Genomic DNA, 16649 nt, shown 5'->3' on the forward strand with positions numbered 1-16649 from the left:
GCTTTGATCATGTGAGCCTGCTGAAGGTCATTTCTCATCTCTTATCAAAAAATAATGAGAGAGACACCACAGCATCTTGAAAGCAAACTGCAGAGCATAAACAGTTCTAATTTTTTCATTGTTTCTTTTTCTCAAGTTTATTTATTCATTTTCTGATGGTGCAAATTTTCCCCAACAGCCCAATTCTTAATTCCAGTATTATCCACTATTGCACATATGGTGAAACCAATTAAGTCTTGTTTTGCATCAACAGAAAAAAAAGTTACAACTATGAAAAACACTCTGCATTTCCTGTATAAGTAATCAAGATTATAGTTACTGTATGGCAGCCAGTGGTGTAGAACCTGAGGCCCAAGAGTGTTTGAACAGCAGCAAAAACCAACATAAAATGTAGACTTTAAAATACATTTTTAGTGCACAGTTTTTAGTATTTTTCTAGCTATAAAAAAACATTTCCAGTGTTAATGTAGTGCCAGATCCCCATAGATTTTTGCTCTTTGTGCTTCCATGAACTTCAGAAGGGACAAAGTTTCAAGTTGACAGAGCCCATAACATGAGATGCATGGAGAGGACATTGATGGACCAACAGAGAAAAAAGGAGCTGCCTCCCCTCATGGTCTGTTTACTGAAGAAAGGAGCACTCCAGTCTATGCTCCAGCATATTCCCCAAATACTCAAATATTACTAAAAAATATCCTTTGTTTTGAGGTTGGGGCTGGAGGGGTGTGATAAGATCACAACATAGTTTTTGAGCTGCCACAGAAATGAACCTAAATCATCAGCCTCTCAAAGCTATTTTCTTATGATTAGGACTGTGGCAATCATGGATATGTAATGTTGTATTACTACTTCCTGAGTCCATACAGTCCTTTAATTAGAGCCTTTATGTGGATGTGTCTTCTGCTAAATGGAAATTCTCAACGTTCCTCCAGCACCCAAAGGTGCTTTATTTGCCTGCTTTCAACAATTAGATAGCAAAAAAAAAAAAAAAGCCTCTGCATTTTACATTACAAATCCTTTCTCAGAACTATTAGTAGCAACTGTACAATAACTAATGTATACTATTTTTAAGAGTAGTTTCTAAATCCTTACATTCTGTTGATCATAAGTTAGCTCCAAACATGGATATCACTTGAAATACAGCATATTCTTGCAGACCACAGGAGTACTGCTGGGTTTGTCATTCCTTAGGAAGGTACAAAATGTTTTGTTTGAGCCAAAACTTCAATAAGGTGCCTAATACATTTACAGCAGTCTAATTTTCTCATGTTTTAGAAAAACAAAACACTTGCTGAAATAGAATAGCTGCACTTGGAAAATGTGTTCTTTTTATGGCTGGCAAAAGCATTGCAGAAACTTTTAAAAGTATGTGTAATTTACTCTGGATGACAGTTACCATTGCATCACTATGGTAAAAGTCCTCACTATAGCTACAAAGTCACTTGATCTACAAAAGTAACCTAAATATTCACTACTTTTCATCTGGAAAAAAAAATTGTAGTTTTCTACCACTGAGAAAATTGGATAAAATTTCTAATTTTACATTTACTTATGAAATTATGAGGAAAAACCTCTGTGGTGATTGACACAGCCCCGCTTATCTCTGGGTGGTCTTCTGAATGCCTTATATTGAATGATTGTATAAATGCCTACTAACAAGTAAAGTCATGCTCCTCCTACTGACCAAAATCTCCAAATTTCAGTCCTGTCCTTCCCAAAGTGCCTGGAAGGAAATATATACTATATGAGCACCTTCTGAACCAGTCACATCTGCTACAGGTCTCAAAGTAGACTCTATTGCCTGACAGACTTTCCTGAGCCCAATGAAAATTATGCTTAAGAGATCTCTCTCTCTCTTTACCTCTAAGTAGTCCAAAAAATTTTTGGCTTCAAGCCTTGCCCTGTTCCCCACTATTTGTCCCACCATGCAGTTACAGAATGTAGAGCTGTACTGTGGTAGAATGACTCACAACTAATTGACAGAAGTGCATTTCATTGCCTGACATTTAACCAGGGAAAAAAGCAAAGCAACAAAGGTGCATTTAGAAAGTGTTCTTCTTTAACAGGTTCAGAACATGTCCCAGTCTATTGAAGTTTTAAATCTACGGACTCAGAGGGATTTCCAGTATGTTTTAAAAATGGAGACACAAATGAAGGGGCTGAAGGCCAAGTTCCGGCAGATTGAAGACGATCGCAAGACGTTAATGACAAAGCACTTCCAGGTAGCTCCAGTTTTTACAGAAACTCCCAAACCTGCTGGAAACAATGTGCTAAGTGACAATGCATGGACTGCTAAGGTCTCAGCTGGAAATGCTCCTACAAGGGTGCCATTTAAAAGAAAAGCATAATAAATCTTCCTTTATGATGATAATCTTTTGCTCTGTTCAATTTAATTGTAATAGGGAGGAATTATTAAGTCAATAGAGAAATGTCACTATAAACAGATTCCTGTTCTTTCTGTATCAATGTGCATGCCATGCTGAGAAATTTATATTCTTTTGAGCTCCAGTGCTAAAGGGGGAGATCCAGTGGAATTAATAGCAAACAAGTAGAGTTCTGTGCTCATAGTGTTCCATGACATTTACTGCAGTTGAAAGGAAGAAAGGCTATAATAAATCAGTTTATTGTAATTTTTATCCAGTACAATTAAGATCTAATTTCGTGTCTGAAGGTCTGCTGTTTTGAATTTGGGATGGGGAGGAGGGCAATCACTCCCAGTCACATTTGTGTGATTAAAAAAAGACTTCCACTGAATTTTAATGACAACAAAAACCACAAGCCAATCCTTTTGTGAAGAAGTAGGGTTGCAGATATTACAAGTAATATTGTGTATTCTGAAAAAGCTACCCGAAGTACTATTCAGGAGAAAAATATTTCAATAGCATATTTAAATTCTTAAAATAAATTAATCTTTCAAGACTGTGAGAGCACAAAATAGGTGCTAGAAAATACATTCTGAGGATTACATTATGTTAAGTAAATATATATTTTTTGAAGTGTTTCTGAAAGTTCACATAAAATTAACCTAATTTTCCAATTGGTGCTAGAGTTAGATACCTAAATAATTACACAGCCAAGAGGTCCAGGGTTTTTTTTTTTCAGAGCCACTGAATATCAAGTGGGTATTAATAACATTAGGAATTAAGTACACTAATGATCTAACTACCAAGCTTCATAAATTATATCATTGTTCTTAGTTTAGAGCTGTTTGAGCACATTCTCCCAGGTTTTTAGTTAATAGAAAATATCTTCACCTTTTTTCCCTTTTATCCCTTATTGCTACAATAACACATTTGCATAATTCCATTATATATTCTTTATTCTTATTTCAGTTTTACTAGGGAAAAAAATACCAAAATTTGAATGTCTGATACACAGTATCAGAGGTCAGCACTCCAGTGCTCTAACCTTTTAAATATTCAATATTTCTATTGGCCAGTCATTTATCTTCATTTGACACTTTGCCAGGAGTATAAAACAGAGTTCCAGGCAATCCAGTTACAAAATCACTTTTAAAGTCAAAATAATACAATATGTTGTTCTGAAATTTGGTCTCCTCAAATTCCAGTGCTTTATCTTTCCTGAGACAAAGAAATCATGTTGGATATAATATAACCTTTCATATCAACAGCCACGAAGTGCCAGAACACATCTACCAACTATCTGTGCTGCAATAGAAATTAGTTCTTGTACCACTCATCACAGGAACAAGCTCTGGAGTGTCTGCAGAAGCCATTTTTTTAAATCTATTTATCATGAAAATACGAGAATCAAATTTATATGATTTACTGAAGTGAGATATTCTAAATCTGTGTTCTCATGCTGACCAGAACCAAGGAGCACAAATTTGGTCCAGATCACACTCAGTCTATACTTTACTTTGTGCCAGGCAGGAGGTACCTGATTGCCACAAAAAGTTACAGCAAGTTTGCTCAAATATCATCTGGGATAAATCCTGCCAGGAATATATTACCTTCACTAATTCAAAAAGATTTTCTCTTCCTGAGCTGGCCATTCACTGTCCCACAGAACTGAAGCCTAAGTTCATAATTTCAAAATTAAGTAACAAAACCTATGTTTTCTGGAGCTATTTTTTCTTTGTCACAAAGCCTACTACCCTTGTCATCAAGGAAAAAAATACTATTCATTTTAACAGGCATAAAGTGGGTTTAGGTTAAAATTTTATTAAAAATCTCCTGCTTACTACCATTAAGTCTGAGGTGTCTTGAGACTTTCACAGTAGACTAATAATAGATTTGTAACTAAAATAATCATTTTCAAGTTGGTTTAATAATCAGGCATAAATACTACAGTAAAGGAAATTAGGGGATTGAACTCCTTTAAACATCTCTAATGCACATATGATTGCCTTTAACAGGAGTTGAAAGAAAAGATGGATGAGCTTCTGCCACTGATCCCAGTTCTGGAACAATACAAAACTGATGCCAAGTTGATCACACAGTTCAAGGAGGAAATTAGGAATCTGTCTACTGTGCTCACTGGGATTCAGGAAGAAATTGGTGCTTATGACTATGAGGAACTACACCAGCGTGTAGTCAATTTAGAAACCAGGCTTCGTGACTGCATGAAAAAGCTCAGTAAGTTAACAAGTTCATGGCAAATTTGTCTTGGCTGTGCATTTTTAGTTGTCTCTCTTTAGAAAGATTAAGGTTTGGAGGGAGGGAGGATTTGCTTGTTTCTTTGATGAAAGACCGCATTATATTCTGATCTGTGCTACCCTAAAAAAGACAAGAGTAACCACCTAAGGTCAGTTATTCTAAGTACATGACATAATGTAATGCCTTACTGTATACAAAAGGAATTAGATGAAAAATCATAACAGATGGCAAATTCAAAATCTGAGTTTTAAACCACTTGCAGAGTTCTAAATATTCTTTCAAAAAAGCTCAGACAGACACTGCTACTAGAGACATCTTTGGGCTGTCAGTGTGAAAAAAACAGTGAAAACTAGAATGGAATCAGTTTTGAGAGGTCCATATCATAACCCTGGCACCTTGCTGTGTCACCTGAGAGGCCACTCTGACTGTAATGTCTTTAGCCTGTAATATTACTATTAAGGAGATCTCCCATTCTGCAATTAGTGTTACAATCTAACCAAACTTCACATCTAACTTAAAGCATGATTTCTGCAGGATGTACAGCAGCAATCCACTGCTACTGCTACACCAGGTTTACCTCAGGCCACCTCCACCTTGGCTGCTCCCTTGCTGCCTGTAGGAGTCAAACGAGCATTTTTGAAAATCAGCACTAGCTCAGTAACAGCTAGTAAAACTAAGGGCCTGAAGGATCAATATCAAGTGTCAGCCTCAGCTTCCATCAGGGATAGGTAACTTGCTTTACAAACACAATGCAGTATTCCCTCTTCCCAGACTATCCATGCATTTGGAGATTTCTGAATGGATCACTAGTGCAACCTGGATAACTACAGCAAACAATCCAGCCCCTTGATGAAAAATAAACACTTCACAATTTACTTAACACTAAACATGAATAAACTTGAAATTCTAAGGTTTAGGCCCGAGACACTGTGAGCAGTGTCTCAGTTATCAAGTGTGGGATGTTTACTTTTAAATGCTACCCAGGACATTAAATATCTTGTTAACTGGATAAGCAGAGCCTCCTTATTTTTGTGACGCAGTAGAATGAGAAAAATCTAGGTTAAGTTAGCTTCTTAAATAATTTATTTCTTTATTTTATTCTGGAAATAGCACAGTGGTGATGTGCTAAAATACATGAAAGACTTCTTCAAACAGAAATTTCTTATGATCCTATTTTCCCCTCAGTACACACACAAAATAGCACATTACTGCATTGACAGAAGGCAGTCAGGAGAAAACAGCTGTGTTGCAATACTGCAGCAAGCAAGAAAATTCCTGTGAATAAACAGTATTTTCTGATAGTGAGTGTTCCAGTAAGTTATTAGATACCAAAAATCATCAGTTTAACAAGTATCTTGTTTGGCTTTGCTTTTACAACATCTTGTAAGAACAGTTAGTGAAGCAATGAGTGTGAGATATATTTTTTACAATGGAATAATTAGGTGTATTGACATCCTATCTATCCTGAATTCCTGCAACACATTCTAATCTCTTGATGCATCTAATGAAAAAAAACCATTAAAATTATGTACGTTAGCAGTAGAGATAAAGGTTTTGTATAAAATAAATTATTAAGCATACCCATTAACAAAAGGGAGTGGACCTTCTCAAGATGTAACACAGAATCATTCATCCTTATTGGCATTATTCCCTGGCCTCAGATGCTTAAATGACTTTTATGGTCCCCTACTAATGGACTGGCTGTGTTTCTGGCCTATCCCTGTGTGGCTTTTGAAGCACAAGCAGCTTCAGTTTGGCTTCCTGTAACTGCTGAGAGCTGGGGCTGTGTGCTCAGATCAGAGAGCAGGAAGGGAAAGCAGCTTTCATGCCAGCACTGCTTTGTGGCCACACTGACCATGCTGGAGATGACCCAGCTCTGCCTGTCCATGCCAGCCTGATAGCCAGAAGCCAATGGCCCCAGTGTGCCACAGGATCTGGCTTGAATCTTCACAGATTTTGTTGCATTTCACAATACAATTTTCTAATCAGTGTATGCAATAGCTACTCTCTATTCTTCTCCCCAGCAGGTGTTTTTCAGCAGTATAATGCATTATTTATATGGTCCTGGCCACTTAAAAGGGTTCTTCCATCTGCACTGGCAACACTTTCAGAACTGATTGCAGTACACTAAGCAGTTATCTTACTCTCACTGAGGTTTAATGGTTACCACAACAGTTGTGATGACTGAATTTTTCTCCTTCTCTTTGGAATAAGAGAAAATTCAAGATGAAGCTGCTGGGAAATTAGTTGACAAAACTTTTAAAGGGTGCATGCAGCTAACCACGTAGGAATAGATTGCATGTGATTACACACACCCCAAATTCACATGTAATTATGCATGTATGGCTCCTTTGCTGATAGTCCTGTGAGTCGTGGGTATTTATAAGAGAATGCAGGTTGCACAGGATGCTTGAGACCTTCCTATTCTTGTCATGACATGTTTATGAAGTTGGGATAAAACTTACATGGGGTAGCATTCATAGAAGCCAATACTCTGACACAGAGTAGATATATATTGGATTAAGGTCAACTGAATCTGATTATAAGGTAGACTCTGAACAATACAGTAACATTTTTTGTTAAAAATTCAAAAGTAGAATATCCTATGTATCCAAAGTTCTGTTACATCAGTGGCAGAGGAGCTATTAGTGCAGGCATGAGACTATTGATTGCAGTGGTACTTCCAAAGAATCCTTCCCTTTGGAATTTGAAGAACTTTACAAATATCATTTAGTATAAAAGTGGACAATAGAGAAATAGATTCTTATTGCTATTTTGTAGATGAAGGAACAAGCAGCCCAAAAGTACAAATAGATTTTCCAAATATTACAGAGCAAGTCATGGCACTTATGCAGCAAAATCCAGGGATTTCCTCTCAAAAAACTCTAATAACTATATTATAGTGCTTCCTGGATTCATATTATGCAGGAAAATATACATACATTCATTAAGAACTAATTCTTCATTCACTCATGTTATGACAAATTTGACCATAAGCAGAAAAGTGCAAGCAGTAAAACATTTGGAATGCATTTGTGCAAGTGCCAAAAAAAAAAAAAAACTCACTTCATTTTCCTTGATTTATTACCTACCAAAAACAAAACAAAACAAAAACCATAATGATGCTTATGGACACCTCAAGAGAATGTTGTGGTTTTATTTCCCTTGCCTTCTACAAATGATCCATTCAGTTGCTCTATATGGCAGCTACCAATATTCTGTCACATCACAGAGAATGGGACTATCCACCCATTTTTAGCTATTCCAGAACAGCTCCTCTCCAGCTGCACTGTCACAGCCTCCTCCTGGTACTTGATCACTCTGGAGCTTTCCAGACACATTCTGCCTCATGTACTTTCACAGCACACAGGCTGTACAAAAGTGCATCTGGTTTTTTTTCTAATGGTCACTTCATGCTCAACTTCTTCCTTAATATAAATAAATACTGGGAATCATGGACAGACTTACAAGAGTCCACTGCACAGAATTGTTGCAGGAGAGGAATCAAGCCAGAAACACCTGGATTCTGCATATGATATTTCCTGTACAGCTCAGTTTAGGATCTAAAAGGACTCTATGATTGGGATTTTCCAACTACTACAATCAATTATGGCTGGAACTTGCTAATGTAGGGCAGCTGCTTCTTTCAAAGCCAAGGAAAAGAGACTGAGGGCTTCTAAAAATCCCACTGCTTTTCTGTGTATCCCCATTTGAACCTCTTAGGGAAAGAAGAAAAAGAAAACCTAGAAGTATCACACTTTTCTTAGAGTTACTGAACTTCTTCACAGGTGCTAGTATGGAGATATATTTGACCTAACTTTTTACTAGCATCTGGTCCTATCAGGGAATCAAACTGCTATAAACCAAAACTTTTGGTATGTTCCCTTCTGCCAGGGGAAAAAAAAGGCAGATCTATGGATCTAATCATCTGTTTAATGAGGAAGGAAAAGAAAAATGGGACCTACTATAGGGCAGGAGGGAAAAAAGTCTCCATGCTTCTTACAAAGTGCTCTGTTCTGTCATGCCAAAAAGGGAAGCTTTGTCACTTTTTCAGTCAGCTGCCCCCCAGCTATACAGCAGCTCTCCTAGGAGTCTTCCTTTCTTGATCACTGCATGCTGTCTGGGAATAAGGATTTGATCAGAAATACACCCTGACTCAAACTGCTGATCATTTAGCTGCTGAACTACATCATCTCTCCACATTGAAGAGATGAACTACATCATCTCTCCAATCTCAATACATTTTGAAAGATTATTCTCTAAAAGCATCTAACTCCTGTGACAGGGGTACACAGCTCTATTCATATAGTTTTAACTAAGTGAAGGCTGAAGAGGTTCATTAATTATTAACAATGTGTAACTAACTCTTAATCAGCAAGCTACACATTCAGGATAAATACAATACAACAGAGGAACCACTGTACTGACACTTAGGCATACAAATCTCTGAATTGCTCTCTAACCTCCAAAAGCTCCTCACACACAGAGCAGCACCCAAACAGCCCCAGAGCTGTGTGCACCCCCCACAGAGGCTGCAAACACCCCCTGCTTTTACCCCTGTCCCACTGCAGCTCCAGGGCCCGGAGCTTGCTGCGTGCCCATGCTGCTCCCACCATGGCCGGGCACTGCTGAGCCCAGCTGGGGCGTCCATGCACCTGCCCTGCCCGGGGCCCTGACACAAAGGGTGCCTCAGGGAGCCCCCACATCTCTGCCAGGGGCTCTTCCATAGGTTTTCCCCATTCAGAAGCAAAACTTCATAACTCATTATGAGTCCACTTTTAGTTGCCTGGATTTCTTTTTTTATAGAAGAAACAGCGCTTCAGATTCCAAATTCTTTTTATTCTTTCCACTAATTGCAATACTGTGTTGTAAAGGCACCAATTACTATTACTATACCTTATAACTGATGCATTCACTGTGTTTTAATTATCCTAGAAACTACAAGTTCAGGAGTAATTGTTATTCTGATTTCTTTCTGTTTATTAGTTTTCTGATAACTCAGTCCAAATTAAGTATTCAAAATTCAAACTCAAACCTTCAGAAGAGTTATCTCATGCCCATTTCTGAGACTATTTACCAACAGACCAACTAAAAATAAAAGCCTTCACCTTGACAGGTTATAGTCTTCTACCTTTCAAGCTAATAGCAGTTTATGCTGCAGAAACAATGCTAGCAGCCTACCTACTTAAAAATCCAGAATAAAAAGTTATGTCCTATCATAACCAAGTATTAAAAACCCTATAAGATTCTTTAAAATGGGAAATTCCAAAAATATCTTCAAAATACTGCAACCTAAATAGATTGAGATATGTCTCTTAACAATGTCTCTTAATTGACCCAGAAAATAGACACAGCCTACCCTGCTCATTGAGGTCTCAGCATGCATTCAGTTATCTTCAATTCTGATATGTCCAACTTCCCTGGCTGTGAGCAAAAACTACCCAAGCAGCCTCTGGGTTTTCACCACAGCATTAACCCCATTCTAAGTGACCCAAATAGGCTGGCATGATACATTCTTTTCCAGTTACAGAGTGTAAAATTCAGGCTTGATGTGACCCTCTCTTTGGAGCCAAATAAATTCCATCTCAACACCAGATACCGTTTGTTTCTACATTTCCTAGATAGATATGGTTATCACTATAGCACAACCATGTAGCACAGAGAAGCACTTACTTTTAAATTTTAAAAATTGTTTCACTTCTTTTTACATTCTTTACTTTAAAAATGTGCTATTCAACCTAATTGCATGCACACCACTGTGTGATATTACATCTTGGTAAACACATGAATTCCTCCAGAAGCTTGTTACTAAGAGGCATCTTATTAAGGTCCCCTAAAATACAGATTTTTGAGTTGTTAGGAAGGTCAGCATCTGAGATGGTATCAACTTTCATTATTTCCTCCCAGGCAGCCAAATAGATTAGAAGCCAACCAATACAGCCAAGCTTGCTAAATAATTCTCATCCTCACTTTCTTCAGGCAGCCTCCAGTAAAGAAAGAGCCACGTGTGTGTAAGCAGGGGGCAGTCGGGCACAAGCTTAGAGTACAGCAGTGTTGTGTGTACAAGCTCATTTGTCTGGCTGCCTTTCACCACCTTGTTACCCTGGCCAATGGAAAACTGAAACATCCATCAATCCCAGCTTTGTGCTCAACTTTCTGAGGGCAAAAGGCAGGGGAGGGATTATGTCTTGATTTCAATTATTATTAAATGTTCTTCACTTCAGCTCAGAAGATATTTTACTGGTTGTATTTTAGCTTATGCCCAAAGACCATAACTGTGCTTGGATGTAAGACGTAAATACAAAATGTAAATTACAAAGATGTAAATACAAAAATACATACTAATAAAATTTTATGTGCATATTTTTGCATATTTATATTACTTTTCAATATGGTAAAGTTCCCCCTGTGAAGGTGACAATCAATCTTCAACATAAGCCTGAATCCCCTGGAGCCACTGTGTAGTTTGCAGCATTTGGTCTTGTGCTCTGACATCAAGGAGAGTTGTGCATTAATGCATTTGTTTTTTTTATTTCAGCATGTGGCAAATTGATGAAAATTACAGGCCCCATTACAGTGAAGATATCTGGAACCCGATTTGGAGCCTGGATGACGGATCCACTGGCATCAGAGAAGAATAACCGAGTATGTTAAGGCACTATCTTTGTGTCCTGGAGTCTTACTTGCTTTGTTTTAGTCTTTTAAAAGATATTTTGCCCTAGGACCTTACATTCCTAAGCACGTTTTTCTACTTCAGTCATTTTCACACTCAAACATATCCAGAGAAAAAGCAACAGTATTTTTGGAAAAATATCCAAATACAAAAGTTATCTAAGCACTTTTCTGCCATTTACTTCAACTTTTTCAGGGTTGACAATCATCTATCAGAACTGACAACCCAATTTTTTTTGTATTTCCTAACGTATTTAATTGCACTTAGGTCTTTTAAAAACCAGAGTAATCTAAAACAAACATCAACATTTTAACCCAAGAGCAGGACCCATAATACAGCACAGTTAAAATTTGCAGGATTCAGCCCCATATAGGCTCTGGTCAGATCATTTGCTCTATCATATCCAAGTTATGTTATTGTTTTGTTATTTGGATCTCCAATAGGATCTCAAATTGGCTACAGTTTTGAGAAGATGCTCTCTTTATCAAAGAGCTTTGGAAGTCAAAACTCTAGGTTTCCTTTGTGTGAAACCCACAGGATTAATTTTTTGAATACTGAAAAAAAACTGACGGCAACAGAAAAGGCAACAGAAAAATGACAATAAATAAAGATTTGTGTTCAGTTCTCCCCTGCCCACTGTGTCCATGCATGTTTGCTCCTGAGTCCAGAAATCCCAATTACCTTTAGAGAGCATCAAACTCTGAGAAACTGAAAGGAGAAAAAGCAAATGGCATGAAGGAATAAAATGGGGGAATAGAAGTTGCATAAAGAACATTAAAAAAAAGTAACAATTCTGTTTTAAGGGAGAAAAGGGCTTTGAAACTTTACTGGTTTCATTACTATTGTTTTTGTTTCCTTTCCTAAGAAAATACTTTTTTTCTTTGAATAGAGAATCAGCTGAAAAAAATTTACCTACATTTATTCCTAAGTATAAATTCAAGTTTATCTCACATGCCATTTCCCACTCTCTCTTAGATTATTAGTGTCTAGAAATACCTTTAAGCAAGCACAATATAGCAGAAGCCCAAACACTGAATAACCCAGAATTAAATTTCTCTGAAAATGCAGACACTGTAGTTAGTAACAGTTGTTTTGAGAGTTCTCCTGTACAGATAAGTTTGACTCAGAAATTCAAGAGTTCCTCCTGCTTTTGTAACAGGAACATTGGCAATATTGCATTTTCATAGCCTGCTATACAGCTAAAACTTGTTTTCCTTCTTTTTCTGCAAGGTCTTTATGTAATGGTTTTGGTTTGCCAATTTAAGATTTCCCCAATTTTAAGATTTCCTGGCCAATGCACCAAAGAGTGTGGCAGGTTTCAGTGCTGGCCAATCGCTCATGCACTCACTTCCTGCTGTGAGATAGGATTAGGAGAAAGGCAAAGCAGGCTCTAAACTTTAAAAAGGTAAAAAGAAAATGTTATCAACAGTAACTAAAAGGAAAAAAAAGTAGTAGGAATCAAAGCAAACCCTTCAGAACACTTCTCCTCACCCCACAACCTTTTCTTTCCCACTGACAATGTAAAGAAACAAAACCTAAAATTCCCAGTCAGTTTACCATCTCTAAAATAGTCTTTCTTCAGTTCACTTAGGGAGAGAAGTCCCTCTTGTTAATGTTATGGAGACTTCTCCAGAAGAGAAAAACACATTGACACCAAACCATGACACTCCCCAATGCCATATCATGATCACCTACCACACACTATGTTTGAGATGGTCATTGCCAATCTTTGTTTCCTTTCCAGGTCTGGTACATGGATAGTTACACCAACAATAAAATCGTCCGTGAATACAAATCCATCGCAGACTTCGTCAGTGGGGCCGAATCAAGGACATACAACCTTCCATTCAAATGGGCAGGAACCAACCACGTTGTCTACAATGGCTCCCTCTATTTCAACAAGTACCAGAGCAACATCATCATCAAGTACAGCTTCGACACGGGGCGGGTGCTGGCGCAGCGTAGCCTGGAGTACGCTGGCTTCCACAATGTCTACCCTTACACCTGGGGTGGCTTCTCTGATATCGACCTGATGGCAGATGAAATTGGGCTGTGGGCTGTCTATGCCACCAACCAGAACGCAGGTAACATTGTCATCAGCCAGCTGAACCAGGACACGCTGGAGGTGCTGAAGAGCTGGAGCACGGGCTACCCAAAGAGGAGTGCTGGAGAATCCTTCATGATCTGTGGCACCTTGTATGTCACTAACTCACACTTAACAGGAGCCAAGGTCTACTACTCCTACTCCACAAAAACCTCCACTTATGAGTACACAGACATTCCTTTCCATAATCAGTATTTTCATATATCCATGCTTGACTACAATGCAAGAGATAGAGCTCTCTATGCCTGGAATAACGGACATCAAGTCCTGTTTAACGTCACCCTTTTCCACATCATTAAAACTGAGGATGACACATAATTTTATTTCCCTTACCCCTCCCTCCCTTCAAAGCAGTCTCATTTGTGATTAACTCTAAAAGCATCCATCTCTCTCAGTTCCTTTTAATTTACATTTCTTTCTTCATTAAACAAAAGCAACATTTTCTACTATGTAATGCATCTCAAATATGGCTGAATCTGTCAAAAATGACCTGTCAGAAATAAAAAGCATCTTAGCTCATGATTTTGCAAGGTCTGTCAAGACCTTGTCTTGAAAAGCACTAAAGAGGATTTAAATGGCTAAAGACAGTTTTTAAAAGATTATGATCTGCCTTATTTTAGAGTCAGAGACTAATGGTGGCTTAAATGCATGAATGTCTTTTTTTACCTCATTTTTTGTTTTAATATATTGCTTAACTTCAGGAAATATTTCAGTAGTGTCAGACACATATTGCACATTGTATTTTTTTATTTATTCCGAAAAACAGATTTAGTAGGAATTTAATTTTCTTAGACAAGGCATATGGTTCATTTTGCCATCATCCAATTTCAGATGTGGTGCTGTACAGTATGTTTTTAAATCTCTTGCAAACATTTTATCAACAGTATGTATTTCTACCATTGTAACCACCATTGTGCAATTGTATCTCTTCACTTATGTGAAAGTAAACTAAGTACTATTTTTTATAAAATATATTGAAGCTTAATTGCAGTTCTGGCTATGAGTCAATTGAATGTGGTAAAAATCTGATAAAAGGTTGTTATTTCTGAGAAAGACCAATAGCTTCTCAGATGCATGATTTATATTCTCAGCTTTGCTTCCTAATCCCCTGTTCACCAGTGCTGCTTACTGGCATATTTGCAACTTTGAAGCTTCCTACCAGTTCCAGCTTTACAATTATTTGCTCTGCCCAGTTTTTATCTCCTGCTGCTGGCTTCTCTCAGTCTTTTTCTCCTACTTTCTTCCCTTCCACCATTTGACTGCCCTTGTTTATAGTTATCCCTGCTGTGAACTTTACAAGCCAGAAGCTGGAAGGAGCTGGTGCCCACCAGCTGAGAGTGGGAGTGCATCCTGTGTTTGTGCTGCTCTGGGGCACTGAGGAGCAGTGGTAAAAGCAAAGCTGCTCTCCATCTGCCTGTCTTCTTATTCATAATAGGAGAACATTTATCTGTTGACAAAACTCTTCTCTGGGATGACAGTAATCACAGAAAATACAGCAGGGAAGGTGCAAAGCCCAGATGATCAGTGTGCCCCTGGTGTTCACCAAAATTCTTGTTAGGGAACAACATCGAGGCCAAGCTCTTGCAAAAAGGTTTGGGGTAGAAATTGCTGGTAGTAGAATTGCTGCACCCAAACTGATGCCTTCAAGAAACAAATATTTCTGAAAACTGGGGGTTGCTGTACTATCTCATTAGAAACTGGGGGGCAGGGAAAGGTGTGCATAATTGAGAAAAAAGGAATGAGGTGCTATGTATCTGTTTTGGCAAAAGTAGAAAGAAATTAAGCACTAGCAATCAGATTTTTTTAATAGCTGGGCTCTAGCATAATGGTAAAAGACAGGTATCTGAAAAATTCTGTGAAGTCTGTGTTCCTCACACTATCTGAGCTTCTGGTTTTTATATCCTTTGAAATTGAAAAGCCAGATATTTTATTTGCTGGTTGTTCTAATGTACCAGCTGAGATCACCTAAAGTCTCATTAATGTTTTCATTCTTATAAACATATGTGTCTATACATGTTTACAAATATGCTTTATAATACAAGCCCATGTGAAACTGAACAAATTGCCTTATTTTTCATACCAGCTGCAAAACAAAAAAATGCTAATAAGTTTTCAAAAACTGATAAAGGAGGCAAAAAACCTGAAAAGCAAACAACTAATTATATTACAACATGACCAGAGAAAAGTTACTTTCTTGCTCCCATCTCCCCTCTCCTGTCTAGAGGAAATGGTAGCTATTATCCCATACAATCAGTTACACAGAATTTGGACAGACTCAGTTCAGCTAAATAGACAAATTAAATCACTTCCCTCCTGTAACCAACTTTCCTGTATTGACAATGAAACCTCCTCTATGACATGTGAAAGTGTATATGACTATTCATTAAAAAAGGTATTTTGTGTTATACAGGAATGTTTTATGAAAATGGAGTATGTTCAGAGTTTTATCAAAAGCCATAAAACAAATCTCAACCTTTCCCCAGTACAGAGTAATTTCAAGAAAATAGAAGTTTTTTTCAACCAGTATAGCATTTGTAAAAACATTAGTCATTAGATTGAGAAATTAAACTTCTTTCTGCTTTATCATCATAAATTTGAAGAATAGTCACAATCACTTTATCTGAAAACAATGACTACTTCCATATCTCTTTATAAGTATTTCACACTGTGTAATTAGCATACATACAGTAGTACAGGTTGATAACAGTTCTTAAAGTAAGATTACTCTCACCTGATTTCAATACCATTTACAGGGTAATACACCTGTTAGTGAAAGAAAAGAAAAACACTACTACAGGGTGCTAGAGATGGATGGAAAAGAGGGTTTGGAAAAGCACCTTTGTAAGGTGGTTTGTCGAACCAAGATAAATCCTGCCCTTCTAAATTAGTAACAACAGGTTGCATTCCAATATTTAAACATGAACTAACAGCTTCCATACAATCAGTACAAAACATGGTGAGACATTATCAAGTAACACAGCTTTCTGCTAAGGAGGACTTGTTTTTTCTGTAAATGCGTTGATCACCTGTCTTTTCAAAATTGGAAATCACAAATAATATTCCCATAAGGCTGAAACCACTATGCCTCAATAGAAGCAGATTTCTATTATAACTGTTACAAGCTTTGCCTTCATAATTGGGCAGCACAAGCAGAAAATCTTCATAATGCAGAAGCAACCTACAAGTTTTATAGGTGAAATACACACTTTTTATTATCATAATGGGGTACCAGTAGTAGGTAAGGGGGAAAAAA

General features: G+C 37.5%; 1 protein-coding gene across 2 annotated transcripts in view; it reads left to right on the forward strand.

The window, feature by feature from the left end:
• The window catches only part of OLFM3 (olfactomedin 3), a 47331-nt gene extending 32945 nt beyond the window's left edge, over nt 1-14386 (forward strand). For both annotated transcript variants that reach the window (XM_071436126.1, XM_071436125.1), the window contains exons 3-6: nt 2067-2222; nt 4379-4598; nt 11158-11264; nt 13037-14386. In XM_071436126.1, the coding sequence (XP_071292227.1) occupies nt 2067-2222; nt 4379-4598; nt 11158-11264; nt 13037-13714 (1161 nt within the window). In that variant the 3' untranslated portion in view covers nt 13715-14386. The remainder of the gene's footprint in view (nt 1-2066; nt 2223-4378; nt 4599-11157; nt 11265-13036) is intronic.
• The last annotated feature ends 2263 nt before the right edge of the window (nt 14387-16649 follow it).

The sequence above is a fragment of the Agelaius tricolor genome, unplaced genomic scaffold (genome assembly GCF_023055355.1).
Source record: "Agelaius tricolor isolate 1412-34295 unplaced genomic scaffold, bAgeTri1.0.p SCAF_11, whole genome shotgun sequence".
NCBI lineage: Eukaryota > Metazoa > Chordata > Aves > Passeriformes > Icteridae > Agelaius > Agelaius tricolor.